The sequence below is a fragment of the Sinohyriopsis cumingii genome, unplaced genomic scaffold, assembly GCF_028554795.1.
Source record: "Sinohyriopsis cumingii isolate HCF-2022 unplaced genomic scaffold, ASM2855479v2 utg000244l, whole genome shotgun sequence".
Lineage (NCBI taxonomy): Eukaryota > Metazoa > Mollusca > Bivalvia > Unionida > Unionidae > Sinohyriopsis > Sinohyriopsis cumingii.
The window spans coordinates 309008-327023 of NW_028315881.1; the positions used below are offsets into that span (position 1 = coordinate 309008).

Genomic DNA, 18016 nt, shown 5'->3' on the forward strand with positions numbered 1-18016 from the left:
TGTATATTAACAATGCCAAACTTTAATATTCACTCGATACTTACCTTTTTTATTAAAAAAAACACCAATGCAACAAAAATACACCAAGTTTCCTCAGGATTGACAAATACTGATTAAAATATCATGCTGCTGTGCACTGAGAAAACCATAGTGATGTGTGGCCCCCCCATACCCCACCCGATACTATAGTACCAAGCAATGCAATTACTTTTAAGTCGTCAAAGTGTAAACAACAAAGATCCTGATCTGCCATGGTTTAATGCACCAGCGGGTCATGGTCTTTGTTTGTTCTACTGATTACTCCAAAGAAACCGCACAGACCCAGATATGTTGGCACATAATGCGCCATCAGATCTGGGTCTGTGCAGTCAGCAGGCGGACTCGCATTTCAAGCGAGTACATTTGGTATTAGTCATTCCTCCTTATTTTCTAATGCAGGGTAAAATGATAAAAAAGAAGCTGTTTTTGAAGTGACCTTTAGTTTATTCTCCATAGATGAGAGTCTCATTCTACTGGACCTTATTTACATCATAATGCCTAGGGAATCAATAGTGCCAGCAAACTGGCAAACAAGAACATGACATCTACACAAACTCTCATCTTTCTCTCACAAATAACATTCATAAAGAACAGCCTCTGTACAGGTAAAATTATTTTTATCATAAATATCAACAGGTAAAAATCTATACTTCCACATGTATGTAGAAAATGGCATTTGGTAACTCAGAAGTCAATAATTTCCAGACAGACATTAAATAATTTTTTTTAAATGGCACAAAAAGTATGTGAAAAGTGTTTCATCCCTTGTCAGTGACCAATGTTGTCCAATTCAACTTTATAACAACAGACTTCAATAATATCATCACTTCTTTGTATGATATCTGAATGTCCAATGGTCTGAGAAAAAAAAGTACTGCATAAAAAAAACTCTAATATGGAAAAATTATCCACAAATCACAGCGGTTTGTTTCCCCTCTACCAATGGGTAAAATATTAATCCACCTCAAATGCTGGCATTGTTGCAATGAAACACAGCCTTTATAAATAAATTAAACATTCAAATAAATAATGGGTTCCAAGACATATTTTTTCAGGAAACATATTTTTAGGAATCTTCAGACGAACACATCATTACGGCATAATGCTCACCTTCATTAATAAATAGCGTCATGTCACATTATACACCCTCCAAAGTGTCGCAGTGTCGTATCACAATACAAAGTCTTTGATGGCTCATGAAAAAACTACTTATACTTTCATTAGAGATTAGTAGAATCGGCTGAATAATATAATATTTACATTATACATTGTACTCATAATGTTCAACTCATTTGACAAATTACATATCAAATGTTGCATTTACTTCCAATCATCAGCACTCACCTGGCAACATCACAGACCATTATCTTCCAGTGCATTCTGCGATGGAAGATTTCGACCTATGATGTTCACACAAGTCAAAACCACAATGCTATTAACCTGAATTTTAAGGTCACATGACCAGGATTTCATTGGATTTCAACGTAATTTTATTCAGCATATTAACCAATCTGTGAATCTCTAAAGTACTAGCCTATTTATTTTCATAAATGCTAACATCAGGTGAAAGAGATTTTCAATCAATTTATCACCATTTAAGCACCATTAATCAGGATTCAACCTCTCCAACTCAAAAAAGTTTCTTGTGCAACTCGAAAGTGCATATATTCTACAATAAACATATTCCTAACACTGAGTTCCAAAACAGTACTTGGGTTTGTTTTGGTTATTTTATGACACAGCAACACAAATAGGTTTATGCTACTGATTTATTAAATGAGAACTTCTTGAGTTTCAACAGAACTTGTGTTTCATTTTCAATTACACTGTCTTTTGGGGTACCCACTTATAGTTTAAAACCTGAAAAATCCTTTGAATTAATTTTTTCATGAAGTCTCTGTATAAACGCAGTGATGTTTGGACGAAAACAAGCTATCTTGGATCTTGAAAATTACCTCCACTGTTCCAGATTTTAAAAATAAGCACAAGTCTTTAAAAAAATACTATATTGAAATAGGTTTTGTTACAAAGAATACAAATAAAATTGAAGTGTATTGCAGTGATCATTTTAACAACTTGCTATTGATAAGAGCAGGTACAGAAAAAATTCAAAAAATTTCACGGAATCGGGGAGTCAAGTTACCACTCTACATAGTCTTCAAAATCACTATTTTCAAAAGTGCAAAATTTGTCACTCGAAGGGACAGACACTCTACTGGCTGAAAATGTCCAAGCATTCAAAAGACCATTTATTTTCAAATCATGTGTTTGGAAACAATACATTTTTTTTAGCACTATCAAAGACTTCATATTAACTGCTTTGGAAGCCATACTGGATGTAGGATTGGCAACATTTACATTTACGTTGAAGCAGGCATGATTGGAACTCTTTTGTTGAAAATTGCATGCAACTATGACCATCCATCTGGGTGAAGTAGAGACAACTAGATTTTCAAGATGACTGTCACATCTGATGTTTGAACTGCACCATTTTTAATTCAGGATAAATTAAACATGTCTTTTGATGAAAACCCCATACACATAATTATACATCAAAAACGAATAGCGCTCAAATTATTTTCAAAATGGCTCCTATCCTGATGGCCAGATTGGCGCAGTTTTAACTTAGAACCATTAGACAGCATAAGTAGTTGTAAGAATACCCCATGTCAATATGGCTTTCCACCAACAAGAAGCAATAACCAGATTTTCAAGATATCTGCTATGGCAGCCATACTGGATGTCATATCGGCACCCTTTTAAGTTGTGTCCATCTAAATGTTGCAAGAAGTCCTTTGGTGAATAACTGTCGATGTGAAAATCCATTTAGGAGTAGTGATAATTATTTTTAAGATAACTGTTGTGGTTGCTATATTGCAAGTCAAATCAGCACCATTTTCACTTGGGACCAACAAGACAACACAAAACCCATGCCATTATTATTTCTGTGCAGCAATAGTGATAAAAAATTTCATGATGGCTTCTGTGGTGACCATGTGTAATGTTTGATGAGCACGATTTTAGTTTAGGACCAAACAGACATTTTAAGAAATCTTTCGACAGAAAGGAAACAAAAATGGGTCTATATGACTTGTCATTCTGGAGAAGCAGTGGTAACAAAGTTTTCAAGATGAATGTCAGACCAGCACAAGTATTATCCAGAACTAGTTAGACATCAAGGAAACCCATTGTTGAAAGGACCATCCATTCTCGAGTACCGCTAACTAGAATTTTGATAACCAAGCAGCACCATTTTTATGTAGGACCAACAGGACCATGGGATTAATATGTGTGTAAAGTTTCATGGCAATCCTTCAAGCAGTTTAGAAATGAACCTGTGATAATGGATGGATGTTGGATGAACAATGTTAGCACAAAGAATGTCTGGAAGTGCATGGTGCACGCATAATGCCAAGAAGGAGAGTGGTCCATGATAGATCTAGCTTGCATTCAAATATTCTTTCAGCTTTCTCACTAAATTTTGATTGGAGCCATTTATATGTACAATTATTTGATTTCTTAGTTACTGCAAAGAACAGATGTTTTAACAGTAACAGGAATTAATTCATCCCGAACGTTATGGCTGTTCATCAGTTCACACAGGTATAGGTACCCAGAAGGAACCTCTTCTTCAGCCTGAATTTTAATTGTCACATACAAATGCACTGGCAATATATATTTTATTCAAATTTGTTTCCAAAAAATGTATTAAAATTTAGACAGGAACTGTAATTGTGAGCGAGTAATTGCATGAAAGCCTTCAAAATGTTAATGGTTACAACATTCTGTAAGGCAAACAAAAGTAAATTTTCAAATTAAATAACAGGTGCCTTGTTCTTTGTGGAGAGATGGCAATACCACACAAATTCATTATTTGCACAAAAATCAATTTTGTATCATTTTTGCAAATAAAACCAACAAATTAAGATTAAACAATTTAATTTCATGCAAAAAGACATGTGTTCAATATTGAATGGATTACTGCCACCCAACAGATCCTATAGAATTATTCTGATATGAACAATGTTTTGAGACAATGGTGTATTGACTGGTCTGTCACATGATTCAAAGCAGTTTCTCAACAAGAATAGGATGACACTGAAAACAACTGAAGACTTGAAAACAAAAACAAAACAAATTTTGTTACATTTTGGACTTCAAGCTATTCAGATACCGCAATTTCATAATCTAAAACCTGAAATAACATGAATTTTGCTGTAAAATAACCTGTTTAAAATGAAAATCAGTAGACTTCCTCTTTAAAAATATTCTTTAATATAAATACAGCTGGATAACTATGTGGTCTGAATCAGATATTCTCTAAATACTCCCACTCCCAAAGCTTTCTTATTTCTTTCAATTAAAAAAAAAAAATCAAATAAAATAAATATACAACTTGTTAATAATAGTCTAGGACATGTTCAGATATCACAGTGTGCTGCACATTCATTGTGCAAGAAGGAATAGCCATTTACAGAAACAGCAACTCCAAAGATAGGACTTCATACCGTACATACTAGCTTACAAGTCAAGTCATACTGCAAACAACAAAAACCCTGATCAGATCAGGGTTTATGCTGTTTGTTCCACTGATTAGTCTTAACACACTAAACAGACACAGATCTGCCTGTGCATTATGTGATGGCAGAGCGGGATCTGAGCAGCTTGCAGTGGGACTTATAAGCGAGTACATATGGTATTTAAAAAACTGCTTATGACATTAAACAAGGCAGTTCAAATCAGTGAATAAATTACCCATCATTATTCAAACTCTTTTTATAATATAATGTGAAGTTGATATTACTGTATATACCTGCTTATAAGTCTCAATGCAAACCATATACCCTGATCTGCCAATGTACAATGCATCAGCAGATTAAGGTCTGTCATTTCTTTAATTTTTCCTAATAAACTGCAATTACCCAGATCTGACAGTGTACTATGTGATATCTATAATGTTTGTTGTATTTAATAGTTCTAAAAAAACTAAGAATGTCTTTTTCTGCAACACAATTAAAGTGCACGCCGATAAAAATAAGTGAATTCCAATCATCCTCCTGACCATTATTTTCATTAATAAAATAAAGCAGCATTTACCCTTATGATGACCCATTAATAGTTCTATGTAAATTAACCTTAGGCAACACCTTCTTGCCTCTGTACTTCTGGCCAACAGCAAGCCCACCAGCTGCTGCCTATCACAATATTGCACATCATATAATACAGGTGACAATACAGCTAAAACTTTACATAATACAGATGAATATGTGGGAGCAAAACCTGGCAAGGTCCCACAAAAAAATTAAATAGAGTATACATAGTAACTTTGATCTTTGACAACTCTCACAGGTACTGAGAGAATTCAGCTCAAGTACTGGCTTCATTTTTAATAAATGTAATAAAGAAATAAGTAATTTGCAGCAACTTTTGTGTTATTTATAAAGAATTTCCTATTCAAATGATGGGGGTGGGGAGAGACTTGGGGCAACTAAAGAACTATTAAATTAACAAAACATCATTTAATTCAGTTCATCAAACACTGATTGCTCCTGTAAAAAAAAAGTTCACCCAACTTTCCATAGTTTATGGTGGTGTTCTGCAGATAATACGAACTTCTGAGAGAGCGACAGGTGTAAGATGAAGTTGTTTGCATTTGAATCATGCACAATGTCGAGAATTTTGGCATTCCTCTATGTTACTTTCATGTACTGTGTTTAAATTTTCTTTGGTTATTGCACTTGTGGTAATTGTACATGATCTAAGTAAACAGCTAACTAAAATGACAGCTCCCTTGTGCTAAACAAATCTCCCTGAATTTGACTAAAGTACACTATCTTCAGCAGTTATTAAAATAGGGAAAATGAATTTTTCCAGACTAGACAATAAAAGATTCTGAAAATTGCATTAAATGAATTACCAAATATATAAAATGCTAAAAAAAGTTAGCCGTTTTGTACAATTTACCTCTGTGTAGAGAAGTGAAAATCATGAAGTGAAAGTAGCAGTTTTTTTAAAGGGAAAGGTGCAGATCTCAAGCCGGGCCAAGCTGTATACTCTATAACCTAAATTACACCTATCAATCATACACCAAAATAAAGAGAATTAAACATTCTTTGAACAATACCAAAGATAAAGACAGCATGTTTTAGATAGCCAGTATAAACAGTGTGGAAGATGGGGGAAACTGTTTAAAAATCTCTTAACCTATGCAAAAGTAAGAAACTGCAGAGCACCACCTATACAACCTAAGTGATTTGTTTTCAAAGACTTCCAGAAGTTTTCAAGGAGCATTCATTAAATAATTTGTGAGCCACTCTAGCAAAAGATGCTACTTCATCTGATAACTACCCGTGTCATGTGATCCACCCAATTTAACCCATGTATATATTCATTATTTTTGATAAATATGTAAATAACCCAAATTTCAAATTTAAAAAGTGATATATTCGATTCAGTTTGAAAATTCTGCATTCCCCAAGATCAATTTAAGGATTTGCGGAAAAAAATTAAAAGATTTTTCATGGATAAAACAATTAGGACTTTATCTGTGTATCATTTAGTCAAGCTGATATGAACTACCATTTTTATTAACATTTACCATATATACATGCTTACGTGTTGGGTCCAAATGCAATCTGCATAGACCCAGATCTGCCATGGCATAATGCCCCAGATCTCGGTATAAGAAGCTTGTTAGGATTATTCAGAAGCAACAAAGAAGCACTGACCCTGATCTGCCAGCACATTATGTGATGGCAGATCAGGGTATATGCTGTTTGCCACTGGATTTTGACTTATAAGTGAGTATACAAAGTAATCAATGATGCTAGGTCTGTAATTGGCTAGAAGAGGGAAAATGATAAAATATAAATGACATTAATACTTTTACTACAGTTTATCTATTAGAATGTACAGAAATAGAGTAATATGAAAACTTGCCATTTTAAGTAATTATGTACAGATTTTGAAAAGCTCCAAGACATTAATTTCTCTAATGCTGCCTTCATTTTGTGAGAAACATTTGGTCTTAGTGCTCATAACTCATTTTTCCCCATGCTAAACAAGTCAAGCAATTCAACTTCTCCAAAAACTCTTAAGCAAATCTATATAAACAGCAGTTTACTGACTGCAAGGACATTCTTTGCCACTTTAAATAATACTGTCATGTTGTATCCAAAACGTTGATGCTAATAAGGAGTTAAATGAATAATATCAAGCAGTGTTCATTCCAGATATACGACTGGGTTGGTTGGTTTGGTTGGTTCTTATTTCCAAGTCAGTGAAGATGATGGGTCTTTTCCTCAATGCGTGAATTTAGGGTTCATGTCAATTTATTAAAAAAAATAACCAAAAATCAAACAAATGTCAAACTCGAGCACATTATTTTCCAAGCCATATTTCTTAAATACCTCCTGTACTCAGAAAATTCCACCCCAACCAACTCTTTTACAATGGAGAGGGAGATCCAACCCAAATTTTCAATCCTAGAATAGACTCTGAAAAAGTGTATGCATCTTAACTGTAACATCCCTATCACTAGCTAAAGAATGTGAAACTTACAGATATTTATAGTAACCAACAGTATCACATTCTGTCACATTATTAATACCTAACTACAAACAGCATTGATCCAAATATCTGCATAATGTGATGACTGATATGGACAGAGGCCATTTCAAATGGGGTCTACCTAGTATGTGTGCAAAAATGTCTTAAATCCAAATCCTTGATATAATTCACAAGATGTCCTTGATACTCTCACATTTACACTATTTTCTTCATGGCAACAGAATGTCCTGTGCTTAACCTTAGACCAACAGCAAGGAGAAAACTATCAAACCTGATTGCACATTTATTAGTATCAAAATAGTCACTAAGAACTGAGATCATTTAAGGTAAAAACATTTGAAAAAATTATAGCTGCTTGGAGCCATAAAGTTCATAATTTCTACACGAAAAATGTCCCTGGAAGGGACTGATGCTCTACACACTGAAAAGAATTTCCAAGAATCCACGATATGACCATTTCTTCTTCTTTAACTGCCAAGTGTTGAAACCATCCCTGATATTCCTGACCAATAACAAGATTTTAAAAAGTTCTATGATGGTGGCCATATTGGATGCAAGATGAGGACCATCCATACATCATTTTGATTCAGTTCAGGAGTGGTCATGATGGCCATGTTAGTCATATTAAAAGATCAGCAGTTTTTATTCCGGTCTAAAATCTTTCATAAAAAGTCCATGTTGATTCAAAACTTTCCATGTAAGATTTTGAACATGGCTATGTAGCTATTTTGGATGTCAGATCACAAGAAATATCTTTTAAAATCAACTAGACAAGAAGTGTTTTAATGAAAACCCAATGCTCAATTAGACCTTCAGATGAATATTTATGTAAAAGGTTCCTTGGCAATCCGCCAAGCAGCTTAGCAGTAATAACAAAACTTGTGCCAACAAAAAGACGGACAACAGGCCATCATAGAAGCTCTATGCTGGTCTATGAAAAAGCAAAAACTAGACTCAAGTTTGTCAAAGAAGCATGCCCCCACTGCAGATAAAAAGCATCCAGACAAATTAAAAACTGTACATAAATTAAAATTAGCTACATTGTCAGGAAAATCTTACGGGGTTGTCTATTTATGCAAATAAATGGGCATACCCAATTTAATTTTGTCCACCTGATTTCTACAAATATGAGCTTTCAAATATTGTTGTAAATCACATAAAGTAAAAAAAAAAAGTTTAAAAATTTCAGCACGAGTTGTATTAATCTGAAAATTAAAATCAGGTCATCTACAATGAAATCCAATCATGCCTACCATTTTCAACCTCCAGTAATTTTATTTGTCCAGAAAATTTCAAAACTGATTAAAAAAATTTAAATCTGAAAATTGTCGAAAAGGCCTGAAAATCTTTTCAGGTCATGTTCTCAAACTGTGAGAAAGCATGTAGAATTTCATGGTTCTAATGTCCAATAGTTTTGAAGCTATTGTGCTAAATCGATTCAGGATGGATACATGGACTTGTGAATGCAAAAGGATAGGCAGCAGCAAAACTATATGGCCCCTTCTATTGCAGTGGGGGAGGGGGGGCATAACAAAGTCGCAGTTCATTAAAAAGCAAAAACATTTTCCCTTGACATTCTGAACAAAAAGAAAACACGCAGACTGAAAGATTTGATCTGACATCAAAGCACAGCATTACGGAATGCCTTGTCATAGTTTGGAAAATGTTTTTAAAAAAATGACTCGATCTGAGAATACCAGTACTTCAGTTATAGATGTATATGAATATATTTTATATATATTACTACAAAATAACAACAGATTAGCAATCTTACTTATTAACACAAAAATAATATCATTCCGTCCGATTCATTCACTCAGCTGGCAAGAAAATTCACCTAGACATGTCATCTCATTGGCTGGTCTATTATTTATCTGCTTTGAGCAGGACAGTATCATATACTCATTGAATTTCATGCATTCTACTTTTCTATGGGTTGATGGTGAAATAAACTAAAGTCAAACCTTCTTTTCCACCCAAAATATCACATATCTAGTTTAGAAAGAGACATTTAAGAAATGGGCATTTCAATAAATTACATCATGGAATCTTTCCCCATTCATTCTCTGCCAAGTTTTGGACTGTAAAACAATTTTCCTTTGCTTTTCTATAATCTAGTATTATGGGACTGAATATATGTAATAACAATTGCAGCTCTGCTTTCAAATAATATCCTGGAAGATCAGGGTCTATGTTGTTTGTTCTACTGATTGATCCCAACAAAGTGCAGACACTCTAATATGCCAGTGCATTATGCAACAGCAATTCTGGGTCTGTGCAGTTAGGCTCGACTTACAAGCAAGTATTTACAGTAATGTTTAATTTTTCTTTTAAAGCTCTTAAAATTCCAGTGATTTTTCTTCATTTCCATGACAGCAGATTCTTGATTTAAGAACAGCAAAATAACATGAAAAGTTCACTTTTCAGACAATACCAACAAATCAAGTATGGAGATACTGCGTCTGTGTAAAAATTGACAGTGAATGGACCCAGATCTGCTGTCGTACAGTCCATGGCAGATCAGTAATTACATTCTTTGGAACTACTCTCTCATCTGCTGATGCAGTATTGCCATGACAGATCAATTGATGTTATCGGACTACTGCTGACAATAAAGTGGGGTGGGGTGGGAGGTGGTCACAATTCTTGCTGAGCTGATGGGTCTGATTTGTACACAGATGAATGCCACGACAGATCTGATTCTATTCATAACAGATCTGGATCCTATTCATCCTGACAGTTTGGTTATACAAGAGTTATATATGCAGAACTAAACTATGGCATACACTAGCAATGCCCAATCATCAGTTAGGCACTCTCAGTTGACTAGGGAAAATTGGCGAAATAGAAAAGTTTGACTTTAGCCCAAATAATGATGATACAATTTCCATTTATCCTGGTTAATTATAAATCATCCATCAAACTGCCATATATCTCAATGCAAGCTGCCTTTCTTAAATTGGATTTTCTTCCTGATAAAAGTGTCATGTTATTATTAAAATTATCATTATTATTATATTCTGCACCTCCTGCAGATTCATACTGTGTATGGCAAGTATCGACTTAATATAAACCTGGCATTTTGCAATGTATTTCTTCCTCCCGTTGGACCACATCCTTAAAATATAACATGATACTGTATCCTTAAAACAAAAAAAATTGTTCTAAATCAATCAAATAACAAAACAAAACTTAAAAACTACAATTTGGATAATTGTATGTATTAATTATGGAGGCAAATAAAAATGTATTTGGCAGACAGACAAGAATTAAGGAATAAAAACATCACATGAATGTTTGTCAATTATCTGTTTAAAAAAAACTGCCTATACATTTTTAAGACACCAGATCTTATACACAACAATAAATTCATCTCATTTGCAGAAAATAAAAAAACTACATTCTCTCTCAATCTCAGTGTGACCCAGTGAATGCAAATTGGTTAATCCTATCTTGTTTATTATCCGAGGAAAACCCATCACTGCACCCACTTTCAATACTGCTATGATCATCCGTGTCACTTGTTCCACTGCCATAGCCCATTATGTCAATTTCATCTGCAATGACAAAATTTAAAAACTGCATTTCCCTGAGGTCATCTGAAATGACAAATATAAAGTGTATTTCCTTGTGGTCATCTATAGTGACAAAAGTAAATTGTATTTCCATGTGGTCATCTGAAATGTGGCTTTTAAAAATAGAAAGCCAATTTATTTCCTACTTTCAAAATCTCCTGGCAATGATACCTACATAAACTTTCTATGTAATAATGGTTACAAGCAAACATTCCTTGAATTTAGTATAGCACTAGACTTAGTTTTGGTAAAATGTGCATTAAAACAAATTACATCCTTCAGAGTTAAAAAAATTCTAGGCCAAATTAAAGAAAGGCACATAAAAAAATGGGGGCTGGAAAATTGAAAAGGGGAGAACACACTTAACCTTAATGAGACTGCCCAACAATCAGGCACTGTGTTACTTAATATGCATTCATAGTATTTTTGGTACATAACCATACTGTTTAATTGTTTCTGCCCCATTGAATGTGGAAAAATAGATCTTCCCACCCCTTTCCCACATTTTTTAAAACAAACATTTGGGGTGGGAGACATCTAATAATAGTTATTGTTTACACTTGAGAACTTGAATTATCACAGAAGTGTATCAAATAGGTCACATTAAGTAAGCTTTACAAATATCTGCCCTAAGATAAGTCGGTTTGACCCTAATACATAGCACATGTACTTGTCGGCACTAATACAGATAGATTTTGATTTTGATAATTGAGGGACCAGTGGCATGTGTGGGACAAGAACTTTATCATATCAACAGAACAAGCTTAAGTAAAATTTATTGGAAACCAATCATAACTGGGTAAAATTCAAGGCAGTTGTTTGTCAGAGAGATTCAGCATGGCAGGGATTTTCTATAGCCTTTTTGGGCAGTTGAATTGCAGCCCATTTTCCAGAGTACCATGAATGGCACATTATACACTTTACCCATGTTTACTAGTTAGTCCTCAATGCAAACAACTTAAAAAAAACTGTAGAGACCATTTTTTATTATTCAAAATGACCTTGACCTCTAACCTTTTGACTCAAAAATCAATAGGGTTTTAATCTACACTAGCTCCAAGCCATTCACAATGTCTGCTAATAGTAGCTGATGAAGAACTCTAGTTATTTTGCAGAAACTGTTTTCTTCTTTCAGACTGACTTTGACACTGGACCCCAAAATGATAATGGTTCTTTTGTACCCTAAGTGCAAAACTGCCTCAAAGTTTAGTAATTGTAGATGGTGGAGAACTTAAGTTATGAATGGACACATTTATTTCTTCTTTCAGTCACTGACCTTGACCTTTTGACCCTACAGTTTATACAGTTCTTCCTTACCCCTAATACAAACTATCCACACTGTAATGTAACTGTAGTTGGTGGAGAACTTGAGTTATTGTGTGGAAAAGGTTTTGCTTTTTTCAGGCAATGACCTTGAGCTAAGGGCTCTTGAGTTCAAAATGTATGGGCTGTTCCTCAGCCAGATGCATGCTTGGTAAATGTAGATGGTGGACAACTAGAGTTATTGTATTGGAATGAAATTGGTTAACTAATGAACCGGCAATTATACAGTCTGCCTTTGTTTTTCCCTGTGCGTGTATGCAAGCCTCTATGCATGCAGTGGGTGTGTATGTTTAAAAGGATGTCAGCAAAATTTTCTGTCTATACAGTGTGATTAAATGTTTTAAAAATGTAAAAGGAAAAATTAACCCAAAAGAACTGACCATTTGATATAAACATATTTAGCTAGAAAGTATCAAGCTTGAACAATAGAGCTCAGTCTGGGGTGGATGGACATGTGTACCAGGAATCCAGAAATTCCAATAGCTATTGTCAGACATTCCCCCCCCCCCCCCCCCCCGTGGTGGGAAGGTATTTGTAAAATATAAAGTTATTAAAAGGTTGTAACAAAGAAGAACCCAGATATCCTTGATTGTCAAATATGCAATAAAATTTCCATTTTTGGCTCCAGATTAGCTGTTGTTTCAGTTCTATCGACATTCTATATTAAAACCGTTATTATGAAACTATTTATTTATTAAACAAATTTACCGAACATTATTTTATGACACTGAAATGTTTGAAATGTTTTTAAGAAGATTTATTTGATGGGCATTTCTTTTGAAGTTTTAATGTAAAGTTTTATTCTTGCTGTTGCTAATATCAACCAAATTTCTTGACCAAGAAGCCAATAATTGAAATCGACTGCTCTACTGTTCACAAAAAAAAAAAAAAAATCAAAGTGCCCTTTACTACCTGTTTAAAGCGCCGACTATGACCGGTATTGTCCTCAAGTATTAAGGCTGTAACACCCGTTTTGGCAGTCTGACTAAGAAGATGTGCACACCCAATCACTTTTGAATTTTACTTTATTACAATGTTGATTTAACACATAATGGATAAACATATCAAACAATTTAATGACTTTCATGATTTCCAGTTATTCTCTCAGGCTACTCGAAGTACGTATGCATCAAGATCTTTGATCTGTCTGTCATATTCAGCAAATACAGCAAATTCAAGAGACTTGCTATGCATCACACCGAAGATAAACATACATGCATACAAGAGTGATCAATAGATTTAAAAGAATAAAAATGAAAACAATATATAGTCACTGTATATTGGGAAAGCAACACTTTTATGCTGTAATTCCCTTATGACAATTCAACCCCTTTTATGCTGGCTGACTTTACGGCATAAAAATGTGCTGTTCTTTGCGTGTTAAAACGTGTATTCTTATTTTCTTTAATTATAAATATCCATTCATGGGGGAGTACCGATAACAAGATTTACAAAATGACCGTTGAAGTGGAAAACAACAGATTTTGAGCTGGGAATTAAATGATTTGTTGGAGATTCAACTCCACACAGTAACTTTCCCTTTGTATGCACCCCTTAGTTAACATACCTAGCGGGCTGTATGGGGATCTAAAAATAGATTGGAGACTAGGTCAGTATTTTTCTAAGGTGAACAACAGGAAGCGAACTAGAAATATTTTTTAATGTTACTGCCTAGTATCAATCAAAATCCAAAATAATTATATAATAAGAATGAATGTGCAATTTCTTGATTTTGGACGACTTTTTGATTATATTTAGAGAACCTATTTCAAATTGTTTAATGAAATCTTTCTTGGAGTTGTAAAGATGCCAAACACTCAAAACAAGCCTTAATAACTAGTCCTAACTTTAAATCCATCTGTGCCTTCTGATTTAACTCTTTCAACATGCTCCCCCCCCCCCCCGGATGAAGATGACAATTTAAACTGCTGCTTAAAAATCCAGCCTCTCCGATGTTTTACTTTTTATCAATGCTAATAAGCATACCCTGCTTTAACATTGTACATCTGAGCATTAAACCCTCATGGCAGTAATTATCTCGGCACCAACTTCATCTCCCGATCAGTCTGCCACACTAAGTGCAACATTGAATGGAAGCAATATCTACAGTTCACTCCTGTGCCTCAGTACCTTTCAATCTTAGATTTAGAATGTACTGTATATACTCTATTATAAGTCAACTCAAACTGACAACAACAAAGATCCTGATCTGCCACAGCATGATACAACTGCAGCCATGGGCCAATGTTGTTTATTCTACTGATTACTCTGAACAAACTGCACATATGCAGATCTATGGGCACATTAATGATTATGTGAAAGCAGGTTTGGGTCTGTGCAGTTTGCAGTTGGACCCATCTTATAAGTGAGTACATACAACATGCCAAGTTTTAGGATTTTTATTATAACTGGTGGAAAGAGATGAGTCTACTACTCAAATTACTACACAGACAATATCTAAGTGCCAACAGTGTAGAATGTAAGCCTACAGCTTGGTGCCAATACTATTTTATCTTTCCAGGGCTTTCAACGTAACTCCATTGAGAAGCCTACCCTGGTTTTGCATAAGTGTTTGCATACACTGAAGCACAGAAGCAGCCAAATAATGTATCAGATTCATGGCACCTCAAAAGAATAGCTAAAGAGCGCCAATTAAAATTAAAGTTGAAAAAAATGTAAAACTGAAAATTTCTACATAAACTCTAGGAAAATTACCATATGTATTTGCTTACAAGTCTAACTGCAAACTGCAGAGACCCAAATCTGCTGTAGCATAATGTGCCTGCAGATCAGAGTCTATGCTGTTTTTGCTACAAATTACACCTAACCAACTGCACAAATCAGATCTACCAGTGCATTATGCAATGGCAGATCTGGGTCTGTACAGTTTTCAGTTAGTCTTATAAGCAAGTATATATGGTAATATTTTAAGTTGGTAAATGGAATCTTTCATGTGGGACTGGAGGGCAGCTTTGGCTGCTTTATGTGCCCTCTCAATGCCGTTTATAAAACTGACAAAGCAGCCAACTGAAATACTAGTTTTTTAAGATTGTTTGAGCAGGTCACGTTTCTCTAAGAGCTGAGGAATTAATATGATCTTAGATTTAAAGCTTTCTAAGATGGAAAAGGAACCCCAAAGGAAAATTTCTCGAGGTCTCAATGTTCCCTCTAAGTTGCATGTGCATGGCCGCACACTGCAATCAATGAAGATCTAAAGATTTTACTCAAGTCACCGTAATGCTTGCACAATGCAGCATCTACCATTCGCTTAGCAGGAACGTTGGTCTCAATGTAGCTTAAAGATCAGAGTATGGATGTAATTTCAACCACAAAAATGGAGGCTTTATCCTCCAAAGCATCATATGCCTGTACTAGCTATAACTTCACAACTCACCCGATTCTGAATTGGATGAGGTAGTTGAATTTGTTGACGTACTGCATTCAGATATGCTCCTCTCCTGCCTGACCCGATACTGTCCGTCCATTAGATGTTCTAATTTCCTCTGTAGGTGTCGCTGCTCACGCTTCAAGCTGTCCTTCTGTGAGCTGTGCTTTTTGTCTTTTTCTTCTAATATCTTTTAAAACAGGCGAAAAATTAAGTCCTGTGTGTACCTTTTTTTTTCTATGCAATTTGAAGATTCCAAAATTAACATGCAACTTTAAAAGGGCAAAGTGCAGGAGCATATAAAAAAAATAATCACTCAAAGTAAGAATTCCTGACTTAGTATTAAAAAAAGTATTTATGATGAAAACTTGTGACAAAGAGAAAAAGACATTGAATCAAAACTGTACTCAAATAGGCAGGAGTTTTTAACCCCTTGCTTTTATGCAAATATGCTCTAAAAAAAATCAGCAATAAATTTTAAAACAAAAATGTATACATGATATGTACATAGTACATTAATAGTCATATGACTCGTTCCTATTTTATTTGATCTTGCTGATACATCCAATTCCTGAATATACAACCTATCATTAAAACTTGAAAGTCAAGCTGACATTGACAGGGTCAAAGTGTGTCAACGCAAGAAATGTTACAAGCTAACTTGGCACACAAACAAGTCAAGGGAGATAATAACCAGAAATATTATATTCAGGAGAAGTACAGATAGCAGTATATAATCAGACAAGCTGGGTTATTCAGAAGTCACAAATCAATATGGCTATACATGTAGGTGTAATTGTATGAATCCTTTACAAGTACTTCAGTCAAGTGTGTGGTAAATTGGTCTAATGACATGAGAAAATTATTGCTCAGTGCAGTTTAAACTTGTGCACACTTTGATGTGCAAGCCACCAATCATTTTACATGCAACAGTCAATTCTAGAAAAATGCCAACACTGCATTCTGAATAGTACACATTGTCAGAGAGAAAATTTTGAATTAAGAGTTATAATTCAGTTTCATTAATATGATGTTGGTTTGTATAACTTCACGATTAAGGTCAAAATCCTACAATCTAACATATGAATCCACTATTTCAAAAGGTACTACCTATACTTGCTTGCATAGTAAAGTTGAAAAGTGCATAGACCCAGATCTGTCATTACATAATGCATTAAGTAAAATTGGATATATGCAGTTATATGAACAGTTTGACATGGGTTTATTACATGTGAAGTTTGATACAGGTTTATTACATTAACGGTTTCATATGGAGTTTATTTTATTAACAAGTTGACATGGGTTTATTACATGTGAAGTTTGATACAGATTTATTACATGAACAGTTTCATATGGAGTTTATTTTATTATTAACAAGCTGACATGAGTTTATTACATGTGAAGTTTGATCCAGGTTTATTACATTAACGGTTTCATATGGAGTTTTATTTTATTAACAAGTTGACATGGGTTTATCACATGTGAAGTTTGATACAGGTTTATTACATGTGAAGTTTGATGCAGGTTTATTACATTAACGGTTTCATATGGAGTTTATTTTATTAACAAGTTGACATGGGTTTATTACATGTGAAGTTTGATACAGGTTTATTACATGTGAAGTTTGATACAGGTTTATTACATTAACAGTTTCATATGGAGTTTATTTTATTAACAAGTTGACATGGGTTTATTACATGTGAAGTTTGATACAGGTTTATTACATTAACAGTTTCAATGGAGTTTATTTTATTAACACGGTGACATGGGTTATTACATGTGAAGTTTGATACAAGTTTATTACATTAACAGTTTCATATGGAGTTTATCTTATTAACAAGTTGACATGGGTTTATTACATTAACAGTTGATACAGATTTATTACATATACAGTTGATACAGGTTTATTTCATGTACAGTTCAATACAGGTTGATTATATTAACAGTTTTATATAGGGTTATTAAACCAGAAATTACCGGAGTGAACCTACCATATGTTCACATGAACTCCTTAAATAAGCCCATACAATGGTCTTTTGCATAGAAAATATCAATGCACCATTTTTGGGGGGTAAAATGAGAGAATTTTATATTTGGTGACACCCACTCAGTGACCAGCCATGCT

General features: G+C 34.3%; 1 protein-coding gene across 2 annotated transcripts in view; it reads right to left on the bottom strand.

Moving 5' to 3' along the window:
- Nucleotides 1-462: 462 nt before the first annotated feature.
- The window catches only part of LOC149774384 (max dimerization protein 1-like), a 31554-nt gene continuing 14000 nt past the window's right edge, over nt 463-18016 (bottom strand). Inside the window, exons 5-6 of one of the 2 annotated variants that reach the window (XM_089945345.1) lie at nt 15901-16081; nt 463-11207 (exon numbers count right to left, since the gene is read on the bottom strand). In XM_089945345.1, coding sequence (XP_089801471.1) covers nt 11023-11207; nt 15901-16081 — 366 coding nt within the window. In that variant the 3' untranslated portion in view covers nt 463-11022. The remainder of the gene's footprint in view (nt 11208-15900; nt 16082-18016) is intronic. The other variant, XM_089945347.1, reaches the window with a different exon arrangement.